Source organism: Sceloporus occidentalis, unplaced genomic scaffold (genome assembly GCF_023333645.1).
Source record: "Sceloporus occidentalis isolate IW3139 unplaced genomic scaffold, rSceOcc1.0.p SCAF_17, whole genome shotgun sequence".
Classification (NCBI taxonomy): domain Eukaryota; kingdom Metazoa; phylum Chordata; class Lepidosauria; order Squamata; family Phrynosomatidae; genus Sceloporus; species Sceloporus occidentalis.
The window spans coordinates 2,652,407-2,675,445 of NW_028316997.1; the positions used below are offsets into that span (position 1 = coordinate 2,652,407).

General features: G+C 36.0%; 1 protein-coding gene across 1 annotated transcript in view; it reads left to right on the top strand.

Annotated features, from left to right (window-relative positions):
• Positions 1-23,039, top strand: part of LOC149302741 (synaptotagmin-1-like) — a 76,928-nt gene that overhangs the window by 53,329 nt on the left and 560 nt on the right. The window contains exon 7 of the mRNA XM_089481959.1: positions 21,535-21,668. Coding sequence (XP_089338085.1) covers positions 21,535-21,668 — 134 coding nt within the window. The remainder of the gene's footprint in view (positions 1-21,534; positions 21,669-23,039) is intronic.

Consider the following 23,039-nt stretch of genomic DNA (forward strand, 5'->3'; position numbering starts at 1 on the left):
TTTATCAGATTTGCTTTAAAATGTAAAGGGCTCTTGGGAGATATATGATTGTTTGTTTTTTTAATGGAACACTAAACTGACATTTCAAATATAACACAAGCGGAGTCTGAATGCTAACTAATATGTGTTTTCAGTACTTGGTAACAAGCCAAAATAAATTGGATGTAGTAAATACTGGATAACAGATGGTTGGCTTTTTTTGCCACCCGAGGACTTGGATTTACGGTAATCATGAGCGTTGTCCCAAAAAAACGGGCGTTTAGTCATGTTGAAGGAAAAAAGAGATACACATTATTTTACTGTTAGGTTCCTTGAAAGGTTAATGCATCTGTGTTTCATGGTTGGCTGCTTTCTCAGGGGGCAGGGTTAACTACATATGGGGGCTAGCTCCAGTTATATTTTGCGAGGGGCGGGCAGTTGGTATACAGAAGTTGGTGTAACATAGGTGGGCCACCTGTAAACTTTAATATGCATTCTTCAACCTGTTAAACAATAATTACATACCTTAAGGAGAAGTTGCAGCTCCTTTCCCTGGTACTGTATCCACACCACTGATTGGCTGTTTAAAATCAGTGTGAGTACTTTCTTGTCATTTACGCAGTAGACTACTCCCCCTGTAAATCTTACATAAGCCGGTGCTGGAACTGACTGACATTGAGTATACCATGTGGGCACCTGGGGGAAGGAATAATGCATGGAGGGAGGAATAGTTTAAAGGGTCCACTCTGCAATCATATGCATTAAAGCCCGTATGTAAGGTAAAAGAGACAAAAGTTACAATAAAAGAACAACCTTTCATATTATCATCCAGGCAATTAAACATAAGGTTACCTTAACCGTTTAACTGGTAAATTTTAGGTAATATTCATAGGAGTCTGTTTTTACCTCATTAGAAATTCCAACAGTTCAGCCAAAGCATGGGATCATTATGTTTTAATTGCATTGAATCATCTAACTGTGCATTGTTTGCAAACTTGCTTTTTCTTTGTTTATAGAACAGCCAATAGTTTCATAAATCATTTCATCATTGACCCTGTGTTGCAGGACTATGCTGTTCACTTAAATATAGTGATTTGAGGTGATAATTTACAAATTAACGAAACAAGTTTATCTTCGTCCATCTTGGTACTTCTCATACTAAGTTAGACCCTTCACAATGCATTTAAACTTGCTGTTTGGAAAATAAATCCCTATGGCAGGGAACTCCAAGCTCTCGAGGGCCACAAACAGGCCACATTTTTAGTAAAACCTTACTTTTAACTCAAGTCATTTAATCATTTTAATAATTTTCATTGGGCTATAAATGCTTGCGCAGGCAAATCCAAAAATACTGGCCTGTATGTGGCTTTCAAAGCCTAGGGGTGGTCATTCCTGTCCTATGTTTTTTATACACTCTTGCCCTTCATTCTTTTCCATGGCTTTGCCTTGGTTGAACATTTTCTTAGGGTTCAAGAGATTAGCTAGTACATATTTACTGTAATGGTTCACTACTTTAAGGAGGGATTTATTTTTTCTTTAGCACTTTATATAAAAAAAAGAGGAGCCAATTTTCTTTATCATTTTATCACTGAGCAAATAAAAAGAAAATATCCAAAGATCTCTTCTCCAAAGCCACAAGATAAATCTTTTGTATTCGTAGCACATATCTAAAAATGTGTGCCTGCCTGCTTGCGACAAAAAAAGAGATATGTAAATAGAATTTTCACAGGCATAATTAGCCTCTACTAAAATTAGGCTGTAAGTCTTAGTGTGCATGAGCAGCAAATTGACTTGACAAAATTAGAGACAATTAGAGAGCCTGCTTTAAGGTGGGGTTTGTATTATTGATGACAGAGAACTGGTAACAGTGACAGATATTTAAAGGGCTCCTGTCATGCAAACATAACATGAGTACAATTTAAAAAGCTAAAAAATGTACATTGTGGCAACTCAATTATTAGCAGATGTATAGATCTTACAGGAGCAACCCACTTGACCCCAATTGACATAAGTTTGTTCTGTACTACTTAAGGGGGAATTTATATGTTATATGTTTTCTTTTAGTTTTGTTTTTATTGTAAATTTTTCAGTACAAGTACAAGTGTTATATGTTTTCTACAGTTTTTCCTGTTTGACCATATATTAGGTTGGAATAATGGCACATTGCTGGATCTGAAAAGTAAAAAAACACTTTTAAATAGTTTGTTAAATTATTTTGTTGAACTGTAATACATTCCGTGCATGGGAATCCATGCACAACTATATTTTTCCTATCAAGAATATAACACTTTAAAAAGTTAATTAGAGTTTTAAATCGAGGAGGATTATAGAGGGTAATGGTATGCAAAGTACCAGGTAGCTGATAAGACTTTCTGAAAAACCTATACACATTGTCAGCCACATAGAGTGATGTTAATTATGAAAAAACACAACATAGTGTACTGAAAGTACCACTGGTGCTTATCAGGCATACGGTTTAATCATCAAGGTCAGCATGGTTTTTAATCAAGTTTGAAACAAAAGTTCTTCTGCATATAATTGCGATTACTGTACACTTACATTCCGGGCATTTTACTTCCAATGTTTAAGTGATGTTTCTATTATTATCTTTTATTTATACAGTACCAAAGATACATGTATTACAATACATACATTCAAAGGGTATGACAAAACTAGAATTGACAGAATAAGATTAATAAACTAATGTGACAGAAACCTTATGCCACTCAATGTACCAGAAGATGGGTGGCTACTCTAGAGTCCCAATAATAAGCTGTTGTTCCCAAAGCCAACCCTACAGAATTTCCAAATATGTATAAATGCTTCCTGCAGATAAGGGCTATCCTGCTGTGATAAGATCATCGAACATAAGCCAAACAAGCATTGAGCTAAGCCAATGCTTGGATCCTTGTGATCACCCTTCCATAAACGTGCAGGATCACATAAACAGAATAAGAAGGCAGTTTTAGTTGCTTGTACTCCTACCCTTGTAATGAGCTCCTACTCTTCTCATGTGCAGTATTAAGTGTGAAACACTTCTCACTTAATACAGTAGCAGGGGCTAGTAAACCAAATTTTAAAACAAATGCACATGACTATCCCTTTCATACTTAAACCCGTAGTATGGTGTTTATTCAGTCTTACTAATTAGGCTTTCATGTCTGTGATCTAGTTACAGGATATATGTGTGTTAATGCATGCACCATGTGCATATATATATATTATACAGATATTGGTGCAAATATTTATGTACAGGATATGTGTGTGTGTGTTAACCCCCCGCCCTCTCTCTCTCTCTCTCTCTCTCTCTCTCTCTCTCTCTCTCTCTATATATATATATATATATATATATATATATATCCAAAATGCATAGATTTGCTAATTAAATACAAGTTGGTTATTTTCCCTAAGAAGCGGGCAGAGCATCATCACAGACAAATGTGGCACAAACAAAAGCCTCTTTTGATCTCCAGACCCAGTAATGTGGACATTCTAATTAAATATGGATGGGATAGAAAAGCTTTTACTACTTAGATGTGTAGCCATCCAACACAGATTAAATTAGCAGGTCCAATTACACACATCACATTGTAGTCATGTGGACATTTTTTTCCAGCCAAGGGAAGATGTTTCTATGCCGAGTTGTCTGAATTTGACTCCAAACAGCAGTGTGAAAGATTTCTTATGTGAACACTTTATACATACATCTTTGTTTTGTGGATATATTCTTGAAATATACAATACAAAACAAGCAGCAATGTAGTACTTCCAAATGGAATATAGTGTGCCTGGGGTAATGAAATAATAGTTCCATCTAAGAGAGTTGCAGTAGTTATGCTAGACACAAGGATGCCCCCAGAATCCCAGTCCAGAGAAATATACTTCTTTAATTTACTTGGCAGTTGTAGAACTAGCTATAAAAGCTATTTCTGAATATTTTTAATGGAAACAGTGATGTGAGGTTTTCAGAAATGAATGATTAAAATCACCAGTGTGTACAGCAAAGCTAGCTAACAATGCTTTTTATTTCTCGCATATCACAATAAGACTCACATTATCAGCTCTGGATCTAAAATATCACATTCTGTTTTATTTTAGAAATAGGTCAAACTTGCAATTTTAGTTGCAAACCGTCATGAAATACATATTTAAATTAACAATTCTATAATGCTTTGCAAGATATATGGATCATTTTAGGGAAAAAAAAGTTCTCTGGTCTGTCTACCATTCATCTCATGTTAATGGTGACTCGAGGTACTAGGACAGACTGGGTTATGTTTATAATATGCAGTTTGGATAGAAACAATTAAAAGGAGTCATGTCAACCTAGCAACCAATGGTCAAATGGTGCTTCCTGCATCTCCCCAGGCTCTACTAAAATATGTTCAATAGTTCCACAAACAATACCAAATTTTGTGATTTTTCTCAGAAATGTTTTTCGATCAAGATATTATTTTAGGCTTCCTAATTGTATGTTTTGACATTTGTATCCTACATGTCCCTGCTCTTGCCAAGTGTGGCAGTTTCTTTTGCATTTGGGTGCCTAATCGTATAATTACTCACTTGCCCTTTACCTACCCTCCTGCCCTTATATCCTATTGCTCAATTGCGGGTACCATGATAGTACTAGGATAAATTAATGGCGGATAAAAAATTTTTCAAAATGCCAGTTAAAGCAGGGTTTTGAAAAATGCTAACTTTTTCCTTTGTTTCTTTTATATACATTTCAATACCAAGTAACCTCAGATGACCATCTACCTTTTCCATCAAGAAATCACATGTGTTCATGCCAGAAAGATCTCTTTTTATTTTATCACGACAAAATCTCATTAATATTCCAAGTTCAACTACCTTATGAATTTAATGGTTTAATCATTGTTAATTGCAGCTTATTTTGAGAGATACAGGCATACCCCACATTAACGTATACAATGGGGTCCAGAGCATGTATGTAAAACAAAAATGCACTTAATGTGAAGCACGTATCAATGCATGTACTGCACTGCATTCATCGGGTCATTGCCATCAAAACACACAAAACACTCAAAATACACTAAAAAAACACCACGAAAGACACTTAAAACACAAACTGTGTTGGCTTCATGATGTTATGTCTGCCTATGTGAACAGGGGAATGGTTGTGATGCAACTATGTCCTTACTCGCCAGCATCCTTAAAGTGAATGTCCTTAAATAGGGGTATGCCTGTATTATGTTTGTTTTTCATACTGAGCAAGACTAGTACAACCGTAGACATCAAACACTCTCATGACTTTGCATGATGTAAATGAAGATTTAACCCCTTCGCGACCTTTGCCGGTTCAGGACCGTCATGACAGGAAGGTCACTAAATGACCTTTGACGGTCCTGAACCGTCAAAAAATTAAATAAGCTTAGAAAGTGTTCAACGATCACTTTCTTCGCTTAAACGGCATAACTGTAATGCCTCGATGTCGAGGCATTCAGTAATGCCGAGATCGGCATCGGGGGCCATGTCTGGCCCCTCCCCGGGGCGTCAACAGCCGCCATACATTGTATGGCGGCGGACGCCCGTTTTAAAAGCGTTTAGGAGGCGATCAACGATCGCCTCCTAAACTTAAATGGTGTCGCTGGAATGCCTCGATCAGGAGGCATCCAGCAACACCAAACACTTACCTTTGGATGGGCTGTGACCGCTCCGGAGAGCGGTCACAGCCGCAGCTGCCGGTGATCTTTGCCATCAACAAGATGGCGGCGGCCCGGGAAAAAAAATAATAAAGAAGAAAGAGTTTGCTAGACGGTCTCCTGACCCTCTAGAGAACTCTGGCTCCACTTGCAGGTTGAATACAGGTACTGCATTCAACCAAGCAAGTCAATGGAACCCAGCTTTCTAATCACTATGTGATTAGTAAAATATTCAAAAAAAAAAATAAAAAAAATAAAAAAATGGAAAAAAAAAAAATGCTAACATTTAAAAATAACTATGCAGTGATGTCACTTGATGAACCATCCAGTACCAGCAAAATGTGTAAAAAAAATATAAGTATTAAAAAAATAAAATAAAATAAAAAAATAAAGTTTATTATTTTGAGCAAGTGCTAAAATTTCTCAAAAATCTCAACAAAGAGTTAAAATAAAAGCACTTCAAATACCCAAGGGGTGTCTAATATATAAAAAAAATGGCTGATGGGGTAAATTGGAGTGGCCGAGCTCAAAGATAGGGCATAGGTACAGACTGAACAAAATGGAGAAAAAAAGAGCACTTCCCAAATGTGGCACTGCACTCAGGAGATGTTCCTGAACACACATTGGGGGGTTGTTTGACAGTGACATATACCAGAACCTGTATATCTATAACTAAAGTACAATTTGTGTGAAAAAAAAATTAAAAAAAATTACTATTACAAAGTTTGACAAAGTGTAGTTCTATAATTGGTGCATGGAAAGGGTTAAAATAACAGCATTTGGAATACCCTGGGGTGTCTAGCTTTCAAAAATATATGGTTTGACAGGGTTAGATTGAGTTAACCGGCTTCAAAGATGTTCCAAAGAGGAGATGGAGGCAGACTGACCAGATTTGTTAAAAAAGATTTGGAAATCATAAAACGCTGCTTGTACTTATTGCCCTATAACTTACAAAAAACAGCAAAAAAACATAAAAACATTGGGTATTTCTAAACTCAGGACAAGTAGTAGAATCTATTTAGCTAGTTTTTTTACTTGCTTTTTAGGTGAGTAAAAGATTTTTCAAATAAAAGTCATAAAATGTGGGTTTTTTTCAATTTTTCACCATGTTTTTTTTATTTTTTTTTATAGTAAATAAGATGATACGATCAAAATAATGGTATCTGAAGAAAGCCCATCTTGTCCTGAAAAAAACAATATATAACTTATGTGGGTACACTGAATGGGTGATGAGAAAATTACAGCTGAACACAAGCACCACAAAAGTGTCAAAACAGCCTCGGTCCCACAGGGTACCAAACGAAAAATGAGCCCGGTCCTTAAGGGGTTAAATACATTTTCTCCTTAGGTAAATGTAGGGCGCATGGTAACATTAATGAAAAAAGATACCTCAGGTATTTTTAAAAGCAATGAAAACACATTGGCGATTTGCAGGTATTTAAAAAAAAATTCAAACACATCAGAGAAAGATAAAAACCTACAATATGTTTCGGAAAAAAATAAGTCATTCTGGGGAAATCCTAACTAGAACGACAAATTGCTAAGGCTTAAGCTCAAGTTTGTAGAACATTTCAACTGTAAGCCGAATAATAGAAACCAATGACTCAGAAAATAGGGAGAGGACAAATCATTTCAGTTTCTTTGCCAAAAACGAAATATATAGATAGATCCCTGATATTCTGGAAAGTGGCGACATGTTTTGAAATGTTCTGTTCTGTTCGGCACATGGTATATGTTCATTATCCTAAACCTAGCTACAGCAAGTTGGCAAAAAAACACAGACAGCAGGAGTAATCACAGTATAAATGGTTCATTTTTATTTACTTTACAAACTAAGCACTGGAAGACGTGTAGAAAAATGACATAACCTTTACTTCACACAGAGGACCTTAAAGTACCTTCCAGCGCATTGACATCAGAGGTCAAAGGAAATGAATCTTAATGTAGAAAGCTTTCAAAACTTCATATTTTTCTCTCTGAAAAGTAAAGAACATAAAAATTTTGCCAAGTGTCCTTGTCAAAAGTATGATAAAGTAATTGTAGGGATTTCAACTTCTCCCTGCCCAGTGCCACTGCTAAAATTCTGAACTACATACATTTTCTTTCCTCTCAATACCTTTACCATTGGGTAAGAACATATAATATTTCTCATAATAGATATGGAGAGATGCCTCTTTTTCTTGTTAACGTCATTCAAGTTATAAATATTCACTTTTCCAGAGCCTCTTTTCCTGGAGTAGGGTTAAAGGTCCTGCCTAGAGCTGACATCACATTTGCCTCTGTAATCAGAAGGGGAAACAAAGGCATTGCTACCAGAGGGCTCAATTCTTAGACTAGTCTTAGGCTGTCCTCTGACCTTGTGGCGCCATGGGCAGCTGCCACCCTACCCCATGTCCTACTAATTTCCCGACTAGTCACTTTTCTTTATTATCAGTTTATAGAAGTGTGCAGTTCTGCATGAACTAAATACATTTTACTTTGTCCCACACTAAAATGTAAAATGTTCTAAATGTTATCTGGTATTAGTTTTAACTTCCTTCAGAATGCAAAATTATTTTATTGATTAAATAAACATTATTTATGTTAATTCATTCGACACAAAGAACATTCCATTTCAGTTTTTTTCTCATTAATACTGATAGGTTCATTTAAGGAAATATGCTGCATTCCCCAGTAAACGTCTGAGTGCTAAAATGTACTTCATTGTTGCTATAACCGCTGTGGCTTTGTGTTCTTTTGAGTCAGAAATAAGCCCTGAAATGCTGGCATTGTAGGAACAGTAAATGTTCCCTGTTACAGTGCAATTATTCTAATGACAGAATGTATTTGTGCTGATGAATGTGGCAGTTTTTTTTCCACAACCCAGCTTGATTAAAGCAGTGCTAGTTCTCACTCATACTATTTACTCAATGGGTGGTGTTTTGCATATCCTCTCTAGCTATACATGGTGGTAAATTATACAGAATTATTCAAACCATTGGACAGCATACCACCTGCAAAAAATACCTTTAAAATGAAACTGTTTGAATCAAAGCAAAATATGTTTATGCGTGATTGTAAATGAATGAAATAAATGCTTAAAACTTTCACCATTAGTGAAACGACCACGTTAGATTAACTCAGCAGTAGTATGGACTTTGTGTATCTTTAACGTCTACTCATGGCGTTGATATTAGTGATGGCCTAATAACGGTGTCAGGAAAAGAAAGAATACTTATAGCTGACACAGACAAAATGCTTATTAATGAAGCTGATGAATATGTGGAAAGATCTTTAGGTCTAGCGTAGAGATTGTTCCAATTACATAAAAAGTCAGTTACTCTCTGTGAAGTTTAGGGTCAGTGGCTAGGACACAGCTCTATTATGTTATTTAGTTCTAGGTCGTTACTTATCTAGAAAATATAATGCCTAAGGGAATAATAAGAGTTTGAATGATCAAAGTAATAAGATTTAATGACAGAGTCGTACAGTAATATAAGTATGGCCTAGATAACGGAATCCTGACATAATATTAAATGATGGCATTTAATATATTGGATTTTTCAAAAAAAAAATTAAGTCATAAAGGAAGTATGATATTGAGAAAACTAGATATCCCAATCTTGGTAATCCTAGTAAAAATAACTTTTGGTGCTCATAGATGCAGTACTAATAAAAATAAAATCATAGTGTAATGCGAATGTTTACGTTCTTTGGAATGATTTCCAGGCATATTTTATTAGGGTGTACAATCAAATTTCCAAGTAAAATTGTGTTTTTCTCCCATCACACAGGAAATTGCTTAATCTTTTGCATACTGATAGTATGCCACAGAATAGGCCCATTTATTATGCAGCCTAAAGTCTTTCTTGACTGCTAATTGCAAAGTTATCCTCTCAAGCTATCCAGTTTAATGTCTGGTGAGAGAAGATATTGATATTTTTACTTTGATTCGTGGTTTGTTTCTCCATAATGTGGCTGCATAATGTCGACCATGTTGAGAAAAAAAAGAACATAATTGGAAACCGTTAATTCTGTAGGGACGAAAAATAAAACAGCACAGTGAACTGTCAGCACACATTGTGGAAATAATAGAACAGCTAAATGGAACAGGACACGCACTATATATCGTGGTTTTGCCCTGTAAATGCTAAAAGCAATATTCTATATCAAGTCTGTGGTCGATCAATAAGAAGAAAGAGTACACATTCTTTCAGGGAGAGATTATATTTTTCCAAACAATAAATTACTGAGTTTGAAATATAAACCCTTTCTGAACTTTTATGTTAAGCTTATATTATTCGTAGCAATTGTAAGGCAACAAAATAACATAACATTGGTAACAAAAAATAAAAAGGTTTTTATACAAGAAAATTTGGGGCTATAAAGCAAGCCAGTATTAGGTACAAAATTGAAAAACTAAGGGGGCTGTCAAGTTTTGTTCACATGAATTCAATAGAGAATGTGTTCATAAGAATTTAGTAGGAATGCATTATATTAAATATTTAGCAGTCTAGGGTCCAAGGAATTATGAGGCACATCTCTACACATGAATCATGACTTCTTATTTTTTTTGTTATTATTTTATGAACATGTGCCTAATAAGATGTATTGTGTATGGATAAGTGAACATGCAGATGCCAATGGACTTTTATCCGCCAAGAAAAAATACAACTACTGCTTTCTTTGCTTAATTATTGCAGTAAAATTTATATTAAAAAACTAGACCCACCTCTAGGGCGTGTTTCCAAGAAAAAAAAATGCATACAACGAAATATGTCATATATAACGGATCTGATTTGGCAAACAGCCCAAACACATAATATCCCTGTGTTATTAGTTGTAGTGAGAGCAGCAATGTTGCAATTATTAATTATTTTTTATGTAATGCCATATTGGTAGCTAATTGCATGCTGTCTCATAATGACCAACCAACGTTGTGCTACCAACTAATTGGGACAAGGACAAAACCAACAGATTCTGCTACAGAGACAGATAAGCATAGATTAGTTTAACATATTCACAATGTTTTACATTAGGCTGTTATGTGTGAAATAGACAAACCTTGTTACATATTTTTTGTGGGATAAGTTTCCTAATCACCTATAAATAATACTGTATTACAAAAGATGCTAACTAACACCCAGAAGATGGGATTTCTTTGCTCCATGACCTATACGGTGTGTAACATACAACATAAAAACCCATTATATTCAATTAAATGATAAAATACTTTCTTATTAAAATATACTGGCGATAATGATGCTAATTTGTGTATCTAGCTTATTTAGCTTTAAGAGAGCTGTTACAACCATCCTCTCCTGTTGTCTGGTAATATACTGCAGTGGTTAATAATGAGGGATTCAACTTTTATGATTTTAATTAGTTTTAAATGTAGTTTTTTCGTGAGTGCTTCTATAACATTTCTGTTTAGAAATATGTGCATTTGCAGAATTGTTGGCACTACAGTATATCTAGTCAAATCACAAAAGTCAATACATTTCCTCAGCTATTAATATGTAATGGAAAGATATACGTAATATCGCTATGAACTTTTAGGTAAGTGTAAGTCACATAGCTTGAAGGGTCGGTATTTCTATAGAAACACGCATTTGGGATGTAGACTGAATTGTTTTAGAGCATAATATTGAGTCCCTGGCAAAAGACAGTGCTGCTCCCTGTGCACCTCTAGTTGAGTCATCATTGACCTTGTCCATAGTAAAAAATACTCCACAACTGCTAATCAGTATAAATACATCAATAACAGTATACGATTTCTGGACATCTATATTTGAGGTCAGGGTAATCTTGGTCTGCTGGTGTCCTACTATTTTTTGGCATTTCCCTCTGATATACACTTTGATTTCACTGATGCCCCCGTGACCATCATTCTTTTGTATATAGTTTGGCATTGTGATACTTAAAAAGAATGGTAGGCATTATCTTCGTTTGATCCCATTTTTGTATGCATGTGGGTTTTAATAGTGCTTTGGTTGGTCAAAGTGTACAGAGCATAGGTGACACTAGGCAGGGGTACAGATAGGCAAACTCTATTATGTACATGGTGCTAAGTACCATGTACGTAATAGAGTTTGCTCCCTCTCTTCTGACAAGTGACTTTATGCAGGGTGTGGGGCTAGCTGTATTTAGGAGCTAGCCTTTAGTGGGTGGGAAGTAGTCAATGATGCATCTTGAGTAGGCAGAACCTGGGTGGGTAGCAGGTATGGCCAGATACCGCTCCACTGCTTGTAGACCAAAAGCCCTTTGAAGCAGATATTCACTGGACCAGAATGTCTGTTTTCCTTGTTGACTGAAGATGATGAGTGTTGCAGCACTTCTTCAACTCAAGACTGCCTTCAACAATAGTGTTGTAGTAGACTACTGATGATGTGTCGTGTATGATTTTGGGGTGGCAGGGTTAAAAGGAAAATCAAATCTAAAACACTTTAGGGAATGGTTGCATGCGCAGCAGTTAACAATATGAATGCTTAATTTTCAAGCTTTGAATAATGTATGGAAAATTTTCTGCTTATTAGAAACCTTTGTTCAGAGCAGTGCTAAGCATTCAGATGCATGAAAGAAAGAAATCACTGCAGACTTTATTTCCACCAGAGCCATCAAGACAATAGATTTGCACTCGGCATTGGGGATTTAAAAAGAGCTGTTTAAAATGATAAGACTTCAGGCAGATTATGGTAAATTTAAATTTAGTTCCATTGTATGTTCTAAATAATATGCAAGGTGTAAATTAGCAACATTTTGTACTGCAAATGAGCGTGATTAGATTGTGGTTCATTTGTATTATGTTTTCTATTATGCAATTGCAAGTTTGTATCGTTTTATACAATGTTCAAATATTTTGTAATCCTCCCAAGACAGCATATGGAAATGTGCGTTGAGCTAAATGATATTATCATACACATGTGGCAGGGGAGGTTTTATATAAAATGAACAAATGTGTCTCTTAATACCCTTCTCTTCACCAATTACATTGTAAGAGTTTTAAAACTGAAATAATATATGTAAGAGTTTAAATTATACATCACAATACATCTTACATTTTCCCCTAATAGTTGGTCACCTTTCTTCTCCCTAAAAGGCTGACTGCATCCTTTCTTACACTCTTATTTATTGTAATCTGTTGTAACAGTCTCATTTTATACCACCTCTTACAGAAAAATTAATTTAACAGTTTTTACAACCAAAAAAAATGTGTTTCCGCAAAACTAAGAGCAACATTTATTAAATAAAAAAAACAAGAACTCTCACCCTATAATATGCCCCATATATGCATACTGTATAAAATACTTCTTAAGGAGAAAGGTATCCACATCCCCATAAAACAGAATATAGTATGGTAAGCACAGAAAAATCAGCTTAAATAATAGTAATAATTATGAAGAATAACATTTACATAGTAAAAATGAAGATCTTTTGTATATGAAACACTTTTCCTGTTAATGATAATTTCAGGTGTAAATATATGAAGGCAAATGACTTTTTTTCCCACATAGCAGTTACAGAGTATGGAGCCTAATCTTATCGTAGCAGTTCGGCATGGCTAGATGCATGTGATAAAGTAGCATTCTGCAACCTGTCGATTGTACCGTAGGTCGCGTCTTTGCTCATTGAGCTTACAGACATAGCAGTTTCCCTGCTGATTATCATCTAACTGCTAGGGACTTATGCTGTGCAGACTAATTTCCTAATATGGTAGCAATAAATGCTTTCTCTTCGTTCAGAAGTATATATCTCTGCTGGAAGAATAGAAGAAAAATGAATCCATCAGGACGGACAGCATGCATATTTTTACCAATAAAGGACTGAAAACTAAAAGCACAAAAACCAAGCTTGTATGTTTCTGCAAAAGTTTACTTCAGCCCTGAGTGACATGTAGCTCTTATCTTTTTTTTTGGGGGGGGGGGTGTTGTTATTCACTGTATTTGCATAAAATAAATTAAACATAATCAGTGAGGTATTAAGCACGAAGATATATGAAAATGTGACATGAAGGAAAAATATGGAGCGTGACTTGATTTGTTGGGGTTTTTTGCACTCATTTATTGCAAAACCTTTTAAAGCCCAGCAAATTCAGAAATCCACATTTTAGAACCTCTGAAAATATATTTCCATATCTGCTACATTTGGCCATGACTTTCCTAGCTACGCTGAAAGTTACCATTCTATGGCCATACCAGTTTAGTATGGAACCTAACCAACTATGACTTACAATGTAATAGACTTGACAACTAAGCAGAGACATCATTAAGATTCTGTTGTGCTACGGTCAAGGCATGTTCTCCTTTCTCGACAATCAAGAAATGCACTTAACACACATTCATAGATAAAACTGTCACCTGTATATTCTCTGTCTATCATTGCCCCTCTGGATTCCTCAATTCTAAAATTTATTTAGGCCATAACTTTAAATTGTTGATTTTATTTTTTCTTTAGCCAGAGCAGACCACAATCTCTGATTGCTTTACAATCTCTATGCACCCATCCTATTAACCTACTTTGTCTAAAGTCCTGCAAATAAATCTTTTTTTTATGTTTTTAACAAACCTAGAATTGAACTATATACATGAAAGGCTACCATCTTAAAAGGGTCTGAACATTTTCCATAACAGTCATCAAAGGGGCTAAAGTGTATATATGTATGTGTATAGTGTTAGAGTGATTGTGCGTTATTGTATGATGTTAGGGCTAGTAGATTTGAACAAAGTTGTGTGTTAGTTGGGGGGGCAAAGAAACACTGCACCCAGGCATAAATAACACTAAGCTCACCCCTGTTTTAAGTAAACATCTGTTTCCCATGGGGGAGTCGATCATGGGAATGCAAGCAGAGTCACTGTAACAGAACTAGAAGTAACAGATAAGTATAATAAAATATTACAAGACAATATGTCTCTATTCCAACTGTGTACTATCAACGCAATAACAAAAAAGATCCATCCCATAGTCACATGCCTCGGCGCCTGCAGCTCAAACCAAGCTTTGGCTGCATACTGTCGTTATGAATTCAGGTCCGTGAATCCCTGGATGATAAACGGCTGTGCTTAAAATTAAATGTGTGGATATGCTAATTACACTGTCACATTATTATTTCAGCAGTTTCTTGGAAAAAAAATACATCGGCTCTAGAAGCAATTCACTATATATATATAACCATCACAACATATCTTAAAATGAAATGTTATCTGGTAAAATGGGGGTATAACTTGTAATATGCAGGGTTTTTTATTTTATGAAATGGACACAGTCATTGCTGCACATTCATAAGTATCTGAGCATATATATATATATATATATATATATATATATATATATATATATATATACTTACCTTTTCTCACTATCAATGCTACAACATAAATGACTCTATGGTCTTGCTTTATCTAGTGGAAAAGCTAATAGTCAACAGAAAACGCAAGAGATAGGAACCACAGAGATGTAATATGTCTTAATCAGTAGGATAATGTATCCCTATAGTTTCTTTATGATTCTGTAAAGTAGAACCGCAGAAAAAGTTATAGCTAATCAACCAAGCGGTGTTAAATTATGAAGCCTTCAATCCACACAATAATATAAAAAAAATTCTACATAAGTGATTTTTTTAACTGATTAGTAACTCTTGATTTACTCTGTATTTTGCATCACCAAACTATCTTATCAGCTAAATAAACAAATGGAAAATGTGACAAATAATATTTCTTACAATATATATACTGTATATATATATATATATATATATATATATATATTTGTTTTTTGCAAAAAAAGTTGAATCATTTTCTGTAGACAACAAGCCTTGATGCTTATCTCTTTATTGTACGTGATGTTGTTACCGAGGCATCAAGAATGTTCAACTAAAAATGTAATCAGAAAGAACTACTTCCTTTATTTTGACTCCTAGTTCTGTAACATGGAAGGATGTGACTTCTTTGATTAAAGTATGCTGCACTAAAATTGTTTCATCAAATCAGAACTTCATCTTATTCGTTTCTTTTGTCGACTACAGATAACTTTTTGATTGGTAATTTCCTTTGCGTTGTAAATAAATGTGGTAATTTTAAATAGGCAGTAAAGCATTCTTTTTCAATCCTCTTACACTGAAGAAGAAAAAAATCAGAAACAAACTGTAACCAGAGACATATTTTTTTCTATTTATTGTTCTTTATTCATAGATTCAAAGAAAAGTTTTTTCAAACATGTTAAAATTCTAAAAATGTACATGGTTTTGGATATATGATGTAAGATAAAGCATTATCAATGGATTTAATATTATACTACCATTTGGATAAGTACAATTAGCCATCATGCTCTTCCATACTGCATACTTTCCTCTAAAGAAGGAACTAAGAGATTTTATCAGGGCTGGCTATGTCTAGGTAAGAACTCTTGAGTTTCCCTCTAGTGTCCTGGAGAAGTAGTGCTTCACTTGGTGTCTCCAGGCAAAACCCTGAGAGTTCCCAGGTATAAGCCAATGGCTGCACGTACGTCAATTAGTGGCCCCTGGTCTTAAAGTGTCAGGGTTGCTTAATCGTCCCCAGTCCAGCCCTGTTTCCCAGTTATGTGTATTGGGTGCTGATTGGCTATACTGCAGTCTGTGTCTACACCTATGACGGTATCCAAGCTACATTTGCTGTAATCATCTGAAATATTCCATCAAAACAAACTGTTCCAGTTTTGCCTTTCAGTATTAGATATGATCGTACATCCCCTCTCATAAGTATTTTGACATATTACTAGCTAGCTTTCCCCAACCATATGTTATGATGTATTTTTATTATTCCCGAAATGAACTCGTCTAACTTTAACTAGAAAAATATGCAGTTTGCTGTTTGTATTACTTTCTATTTTTACTCTGTTGATAAGCAGGACAATTGTTCATCTTCAGATAATTAGCTGATATCTTGGTTAATTGTAAGTGAAATGGAGGCTTTCAAATTAGTGCCTTCTCATAATTATGGACCTGTTCAGCAATCATGGTTGGAATGTTAACGTGTTTTTTTTTTCCCCTTGACTAATCTTAGCAATGCTGCTCTATTTATTCAGAAAAATACCAGTTGTCTTTCTTTTTATAACTCTGTACACAATCCCAAGCAAACTTCTTCAGAAACATACTTTAAAAAGAATATATTTGTCTCAAATTTGATTTACCATGTGCTGGATTATGGGGGCATTTTTACTATAACATTTATTTTCTATGATTCAAGCTATAAAAAACCTATTAAGGGACAGCTTGTTTGGTATTTATGTGGTTTGTATACCAATTTAAGATTATTATTGTACCATTGCTACCAGGGCCGGCCTTTGGGGTGTGTCGTGAGTGAGTTGTGCCGCCGCACAGGGCACCATGGCATGCAGTCGTCCCATCACCTAAGCCAGGGCCGAGCCGAGGTGGGTGCACGGGGTGCACAGCACCCAGGCAGCAGGGAAAGGAGGAGAGAGCCGGGCGCGGAGTGGTCGCACATAAAAATGTTTTCAGCGACCGCTTTGCCCCCTTAGTCTCCTTAAGGGGGGGTAGTAAGAATATTGAAATAAAGATTGAAGAGTGAGAATGAGTAAAATAATGAATTAAGTAATGTGTGGATGAATTGTGGGAATGGATGAGATAATGAATTGGTGTGTGGATGAATTGTGTGAATCAGTGAGAGAAGGAAGGAATTGGTGTGTGGATGAATTGTGTAAATCAGTGAGAGAAGGAAGGAATTGGTGTGTGGATTAATTGAGTGAATCCATGAGAGAATAAATGAACTAATGTGTGGCTGAATTGCGTGAATGTGTGAGAGTATAGATTAATGTGCGGATAAATTGTGTGAATGAATAAAATAATGAATGAATTAATGTGTGGAGGAATTGTGAGAATGAATTGTGAGAATGCATTAACGAATATGTGTAAATGATTTGTGTGAATGAGTGAGAGAATGAATAATTGTGTGAAGGAATTGTGTAAATGAAAGAGTGGATGAGTGAGTGACTGTATAAGTGTTTTTGTGTGTATCATGGAGTGTAATAGTGAAATTTCACCTATGCACTGTGCTAGCTTTATTATAAGTAAATGTATATGTAAAAATATGTGGTTGGCAGGCTTGATTTAAGATACTAAAGACTACTTGTATACATTGCTACATTCTGCCTTGTTTTTTATTTGTGAATCCACCACTGTGAAACAAGTTTATCTTTTCCGAAAAAACGTTGAGGGTCAGCTATGAATTTTACTAACCTTTATTACCATTGTACTATTTGTCAGAAACAAATCTTTGAAACAAATCTGGTGGTTATAACAGTTTAATTAGGGATTTCAAAAACAACAACATGGGAGATGATTAGTGTAGGAAAAGAGGTTTAGCTGCGTGAACAGTATGATACCTGTAAGTAAATTTTGCCATTAAATTAATTAGTATCATATGCCTTCTCAGAAAAAAACAGTAGCACAATGTACAGAAAGATTGCAATGCCCATGGTATTCTAGTCACAGATTTAACCCTTTAAATGCTGAGGGTTCAGGGCACATTTCTGTTTGCTGAAGGCGCCCCAAAAGAAAATGCTAAATTATGTGTTAGGAACACATAATGAAGCAGGTACAATAACTGCCAAGTGAGAGATAGTAGAATTAAATTGATTTAACATTATAAAGCAGTGGTTATTTTTGACATTTTCTGGGGGGAAATGGGCCCCCAGAAGTCTTGCTCACTCTCTCAAAGTTTTGCTACCTTCTCCGCCGACCACTTCCGTTTCCCTTTCTCCTTTTCCGCAGCTCCACCTTTTCTCTTGCCTTTTCTTGTTCTTCTTGGTCTTCTTTCTTTGTCTGCTTCTCCCCAGTTTCAACTCTGTTAACCAGGCCTCCTACAGCGCTTCCTCAAAAGGATGGAGCCTCTGTGCACACCATCTCCCCAGGTTCACGGACAAAGAGATGTGAAGAAACGCTTCTCTTTCTCTGCAAATCTGTCTGTAATACTCTAGTCTCTTGGAGTACTTCTGCAAAAGGAGGGAGCCACAGCACACACCACAGGGACAGCCTCTCCCTCATTCCTCCAATTTCCAGAAGGCTCTTTTGTGTGACCATTCCAGGAGGCAAATTATTATTGTTGTTAATGGCCAGGGGGCTCTTCCTGATGAACAAAGGAGGTCACCCTCAATTTTCAGTCACCCTATTACCGTATTTGCTCGATTATAAGACGAGGTTTTTTTCAGAGCAAATGCTCTGAAAAATACCCCTCGTCTTCTAATCGGGGTCGTCTTCTAATCAGACCTCAAATAGAGTCTGATTAGGAGACTAAGATCCAGATCCCCCGCACCGCTGCAGGGGACCTGGATCCTCCTGTCTCACCCCCCCCCCCATCATACACACACTTACCGGTGCTTCCTGTTGTATTGCCGGGGCAGCGGGTTGACGTCTACGCGATCCGCGTAGACAACGTCCGCTGCAGCCGGAAGGAGGTGTGGCTAGCAGCGGGGGTTGTCTGCGTCCGTCGCGCAAACCTTCCCCGACTGTCAGAGATCAGAGTTCCCCGCACCGGTGCGGGGAACTCTGATCTCTGACAGCCGGGGAAAGTATACGCGACGGACGCAGACAACCCCCGCTGCCAACTCCACCTCCTTCCGGCTGCAGCAGAAGGCGACGTCAACCCGCTGCCCCGGCTGGAAGCACCGGTAAGAGAGGGCTGAGAGGGGAGGGGAGGGGAGAGTGTGTGTGTGTGTGTTAGTTAAATGGGGGTATAGGGTGTGTGTGTGTGTGTGTGTGTGTGTGTGTGTTAAATGGGGGCATAGGGCATTTCTGGAGTGGCGTTAAGGGCGCATTTAATAGAGCACTCTGCCTCCTGAAATGCCTTATACACCTATATGCCACTCTGCCCCATAATATGCATTTTAACCCCCTAAATGCCAGAGTGGCATATAGGGGTATAAGGCATTTCTGGAGGCAGAGTGCTCTATACAATGCCTTTTAACTCCCTTAATGCCACTCTGCCTCCTGAAATGCCTTATACCTCCCTATATGCCACTCTGCCCCATAATATGCATTTTAACCCCCTAAATGCCAGAATGGGATATAGGGGTATAAGGCATTTCTGGAGGCAGAGTGGCATATAGGGGTATAAGGCATTTCTGGAGGCAGAGTGGCACATAGGGGGTCAAAAGGCATACCATGGGGCACAGTGGCATATAGAGGGTTAAAAGGCATATCATGGGCCACAGTGCCATATTGGAGTGGCAAGCCTGGGGGCAGATGTGCGTAACTGGGGGACAGGTTGGAAAATACAAGAAATAAAAACAAAAAAAATATTTTTCTCAATCATAGCTTTTATTAAAAAAAATAGTTTACATGAATTAACATTTACTGGTAAAACTTTTTTCCTTTAGGGTCGTCTTATATTCAGGCTTTTTCTTTTTTTCCTAAGTTAATATTCAGATTTTGGGGGGTCGTCTTATAATCAGGGTCGTCTTATAATCGAGCAAATACGGTATGTTACCTCACTCTACCACCAAATAAAGGGCAATATGCGTTGGAAAACAGATACACTGCCCATGTCTTATCATGAATACGTTGTGTATTAAATAGGGTATGAGACATGTCCTCCTTGTACCTGTGTCCCTACAAATTTTCCGAAACATCCATCACTTTTGGAGACTTTTCAGATTTCCACTGCCTGGCTAGGCATAGCTTAGTGTTCCTCTGGCAACAAAATGTAGAAGCACGTCGAAGAATATTACCTACAACTGTGTTTATAATCTTTAAATGTCCCTCAATCTTTATTCGTGACAATTGTATTGATGAAGAGAAAGATAGATGGTGATCTTATTTTATATGAACAGCATAACAGTAGTTACAAAACAGAAATAACTTTAGGGAAATAGCATTGCATCGTGTACATGACATAATAGTTAAAAGCTTTTATTTTTACCAATAAGTACATCAGGTTGACTGACGACACAAGGAGGATCAGAACAAGTTGCCTTTTATGGGATTGCAAATGTACTGGAAAAGCTGTATTCCACATAACCATAAGAATTTGTCTGTGCCTGAGATTTCCTCTGTTCCACATGAATAATGTAAAATCATGATTTATTTTAGGTCTAGAAATTTCCTGTGCTTTTCCATAACAAAAAAGGTTCAAGAAACAAGCTTATGTAGAATAAGTAGCACTTTTGTGTACCATTTCATGATATTGTGGACCATTGTTGTACATTTCAAAAATTCCAAAATTTTTCAATTTCATATAGCATTTTCATGCAGTGTTTACCCTTTGCTTCTTACAGAAATATCTGAAAATTAACAATGCCTTTTGTATTAACTTTCTTTAACACAACTCTCACTCCAACATACCTTCACCATATTAACTATTTAGTAGAGGGGAATATGGTCAGCATTGCTTTTATTGTTAAAAAACAAAAAAAAGGGAAGCCATTATGATGTAATGTGAAAGGAAGGTAGAGATATACACACTAGAATTTATTATCAAACGGAAAGATGTATAAGGTATGGGATTTATCCCAAAAGTCCCCCAAAACAACAAAAAAAACCCATAAATTGTGGCTACCATCCCATGTTAAGCAAGTGAAAATATTTAATATCTACATAGAAAAGCAGACTACCAAAATGGCCTTTGTAAGGGCAGGCAATATTGATGTCATACTCAATTGTGTTTATGATGTCACTACATATACTGTATAATGTAAATAACAAGCTCCAATATGAAAAACAATGTGATTTATCCAATTACGATTATTACAAATAAACGTATACTTACATTTTAAACCATATAGTGTTAGAACATTCCTTTTGGCATTGGGTTGAAATTCTGAATAATCAGCCATGCACTGACATTTGAAGGGAATGTTAAATGCATTTTATAGACCTCAGAATTTAGTGTACTTGTATCTAATTAAATCTAAATCCTCTTTTCAGATCCCTATGTGAAAATTCATCTGATGCAAAATGGCAAGAGGCTGAAGAAAAAGAAGACCACTATTAAAAAGAATACTCTCAATCCTTACTACAATGAGTCATTCAGCTTTGAAGTACCATTTGAACAAATTCAGGTAATTTAAAACCCCAGACTGTGCAAACAGTACATTGTATGTGTGAAGTAATTAGCACACGGAACCATATTCCTAAAAAATAATTTCTAGATTCTAACAACACAACACAAGTTTAAAATGTAGACCTTACATTGATAAAATAGCAAAGAATGTAAAAAAGGGTCTACTTAATTTCACAGATATATTGGGATTATTTACTTATTGGTTACCACACAGTAAGGTCTCTTTCTCGTTATACTCTCTTTCACATTGACTTCCATAATGTGTCATTATAGAGTGTTAAACCTTACGGCAGAAAGTCATAAGTGACATTATGTGAGGGAACCGTAATGGTTCTATTAAAAAAATCCCAACAATATGAGTGTCCTGACAAAGGTTATGTGGATAAGAGTAAATTAGATTTTACCTCTCTTCTGCACATCACGTTTGACAGTTAATTTGCCTTATCATAATCTGCTTGGCAGTGAATAGCAATGTGATGTGAATTTTGCAGATATATATGTGCCTACATTCAACCAGAATTAGCACAACCTTCTCTTGTCCCCACATGGGCAGCTCAGAGATTTTGTTACTTTATGAATTATTTTTATGAGCTGTCATTTTTCTCTACATTTAATAAAGAAAGAGATCTCTCTATATTTAAAATAGTAATGAAAACAGTTGTTGTTTTTTTAGATTTTTTTTTCAAGAAAAATGTACTTTTTATCCTTTGAAAAGTTAATACATATAGTGATTACCATAAAGTCCAAATGTTAAACCATAGTAAGGTGTTCAAGGAGGACTGAACTAAAAACAAGAAATCTAATTGCAATGGACGTTTTCACGTTCCATGACAATACAGATTCTGAGAAATGGAAGTTAAGAGGACTTGCTCCCATGGTATACATGTATGGTGGGTTTCTAATATACATATATATTGCATATTTGTATCTTAAATATATAGATCTTCAACAGTTCTGAGCTTCCCTGAGGTAAAGATAGTTTGAATACATTAATTTAGTTATGCAAAATGCTACGATGGTGACAGGTCTCCTTTATTATCCAATCAACTGAACCCTTTTAGGTCTTAGCGTTAACGCACAACCTCTGGGGAATAATTGTTGCATCACTTTATTAATATTTATGACCCTAAGAAAGCAACACTGACAATTTCGTTTCTGGATTTTGACTTTTGATACATACATATAACTACATTGTATATTACATGAAAATACTTACAATGGGAAAAAAATGTGAAATAAGTCCATTTCAATTAAAAAATTTTCAGCGCCTCTTGAACATGGTTCATAAAAACTTAGAAACATTAGACCAATCTAGTTTGCCCATTTCATGGTTAACCATTTAGACTGTGGTAATCATTATATTCATTAC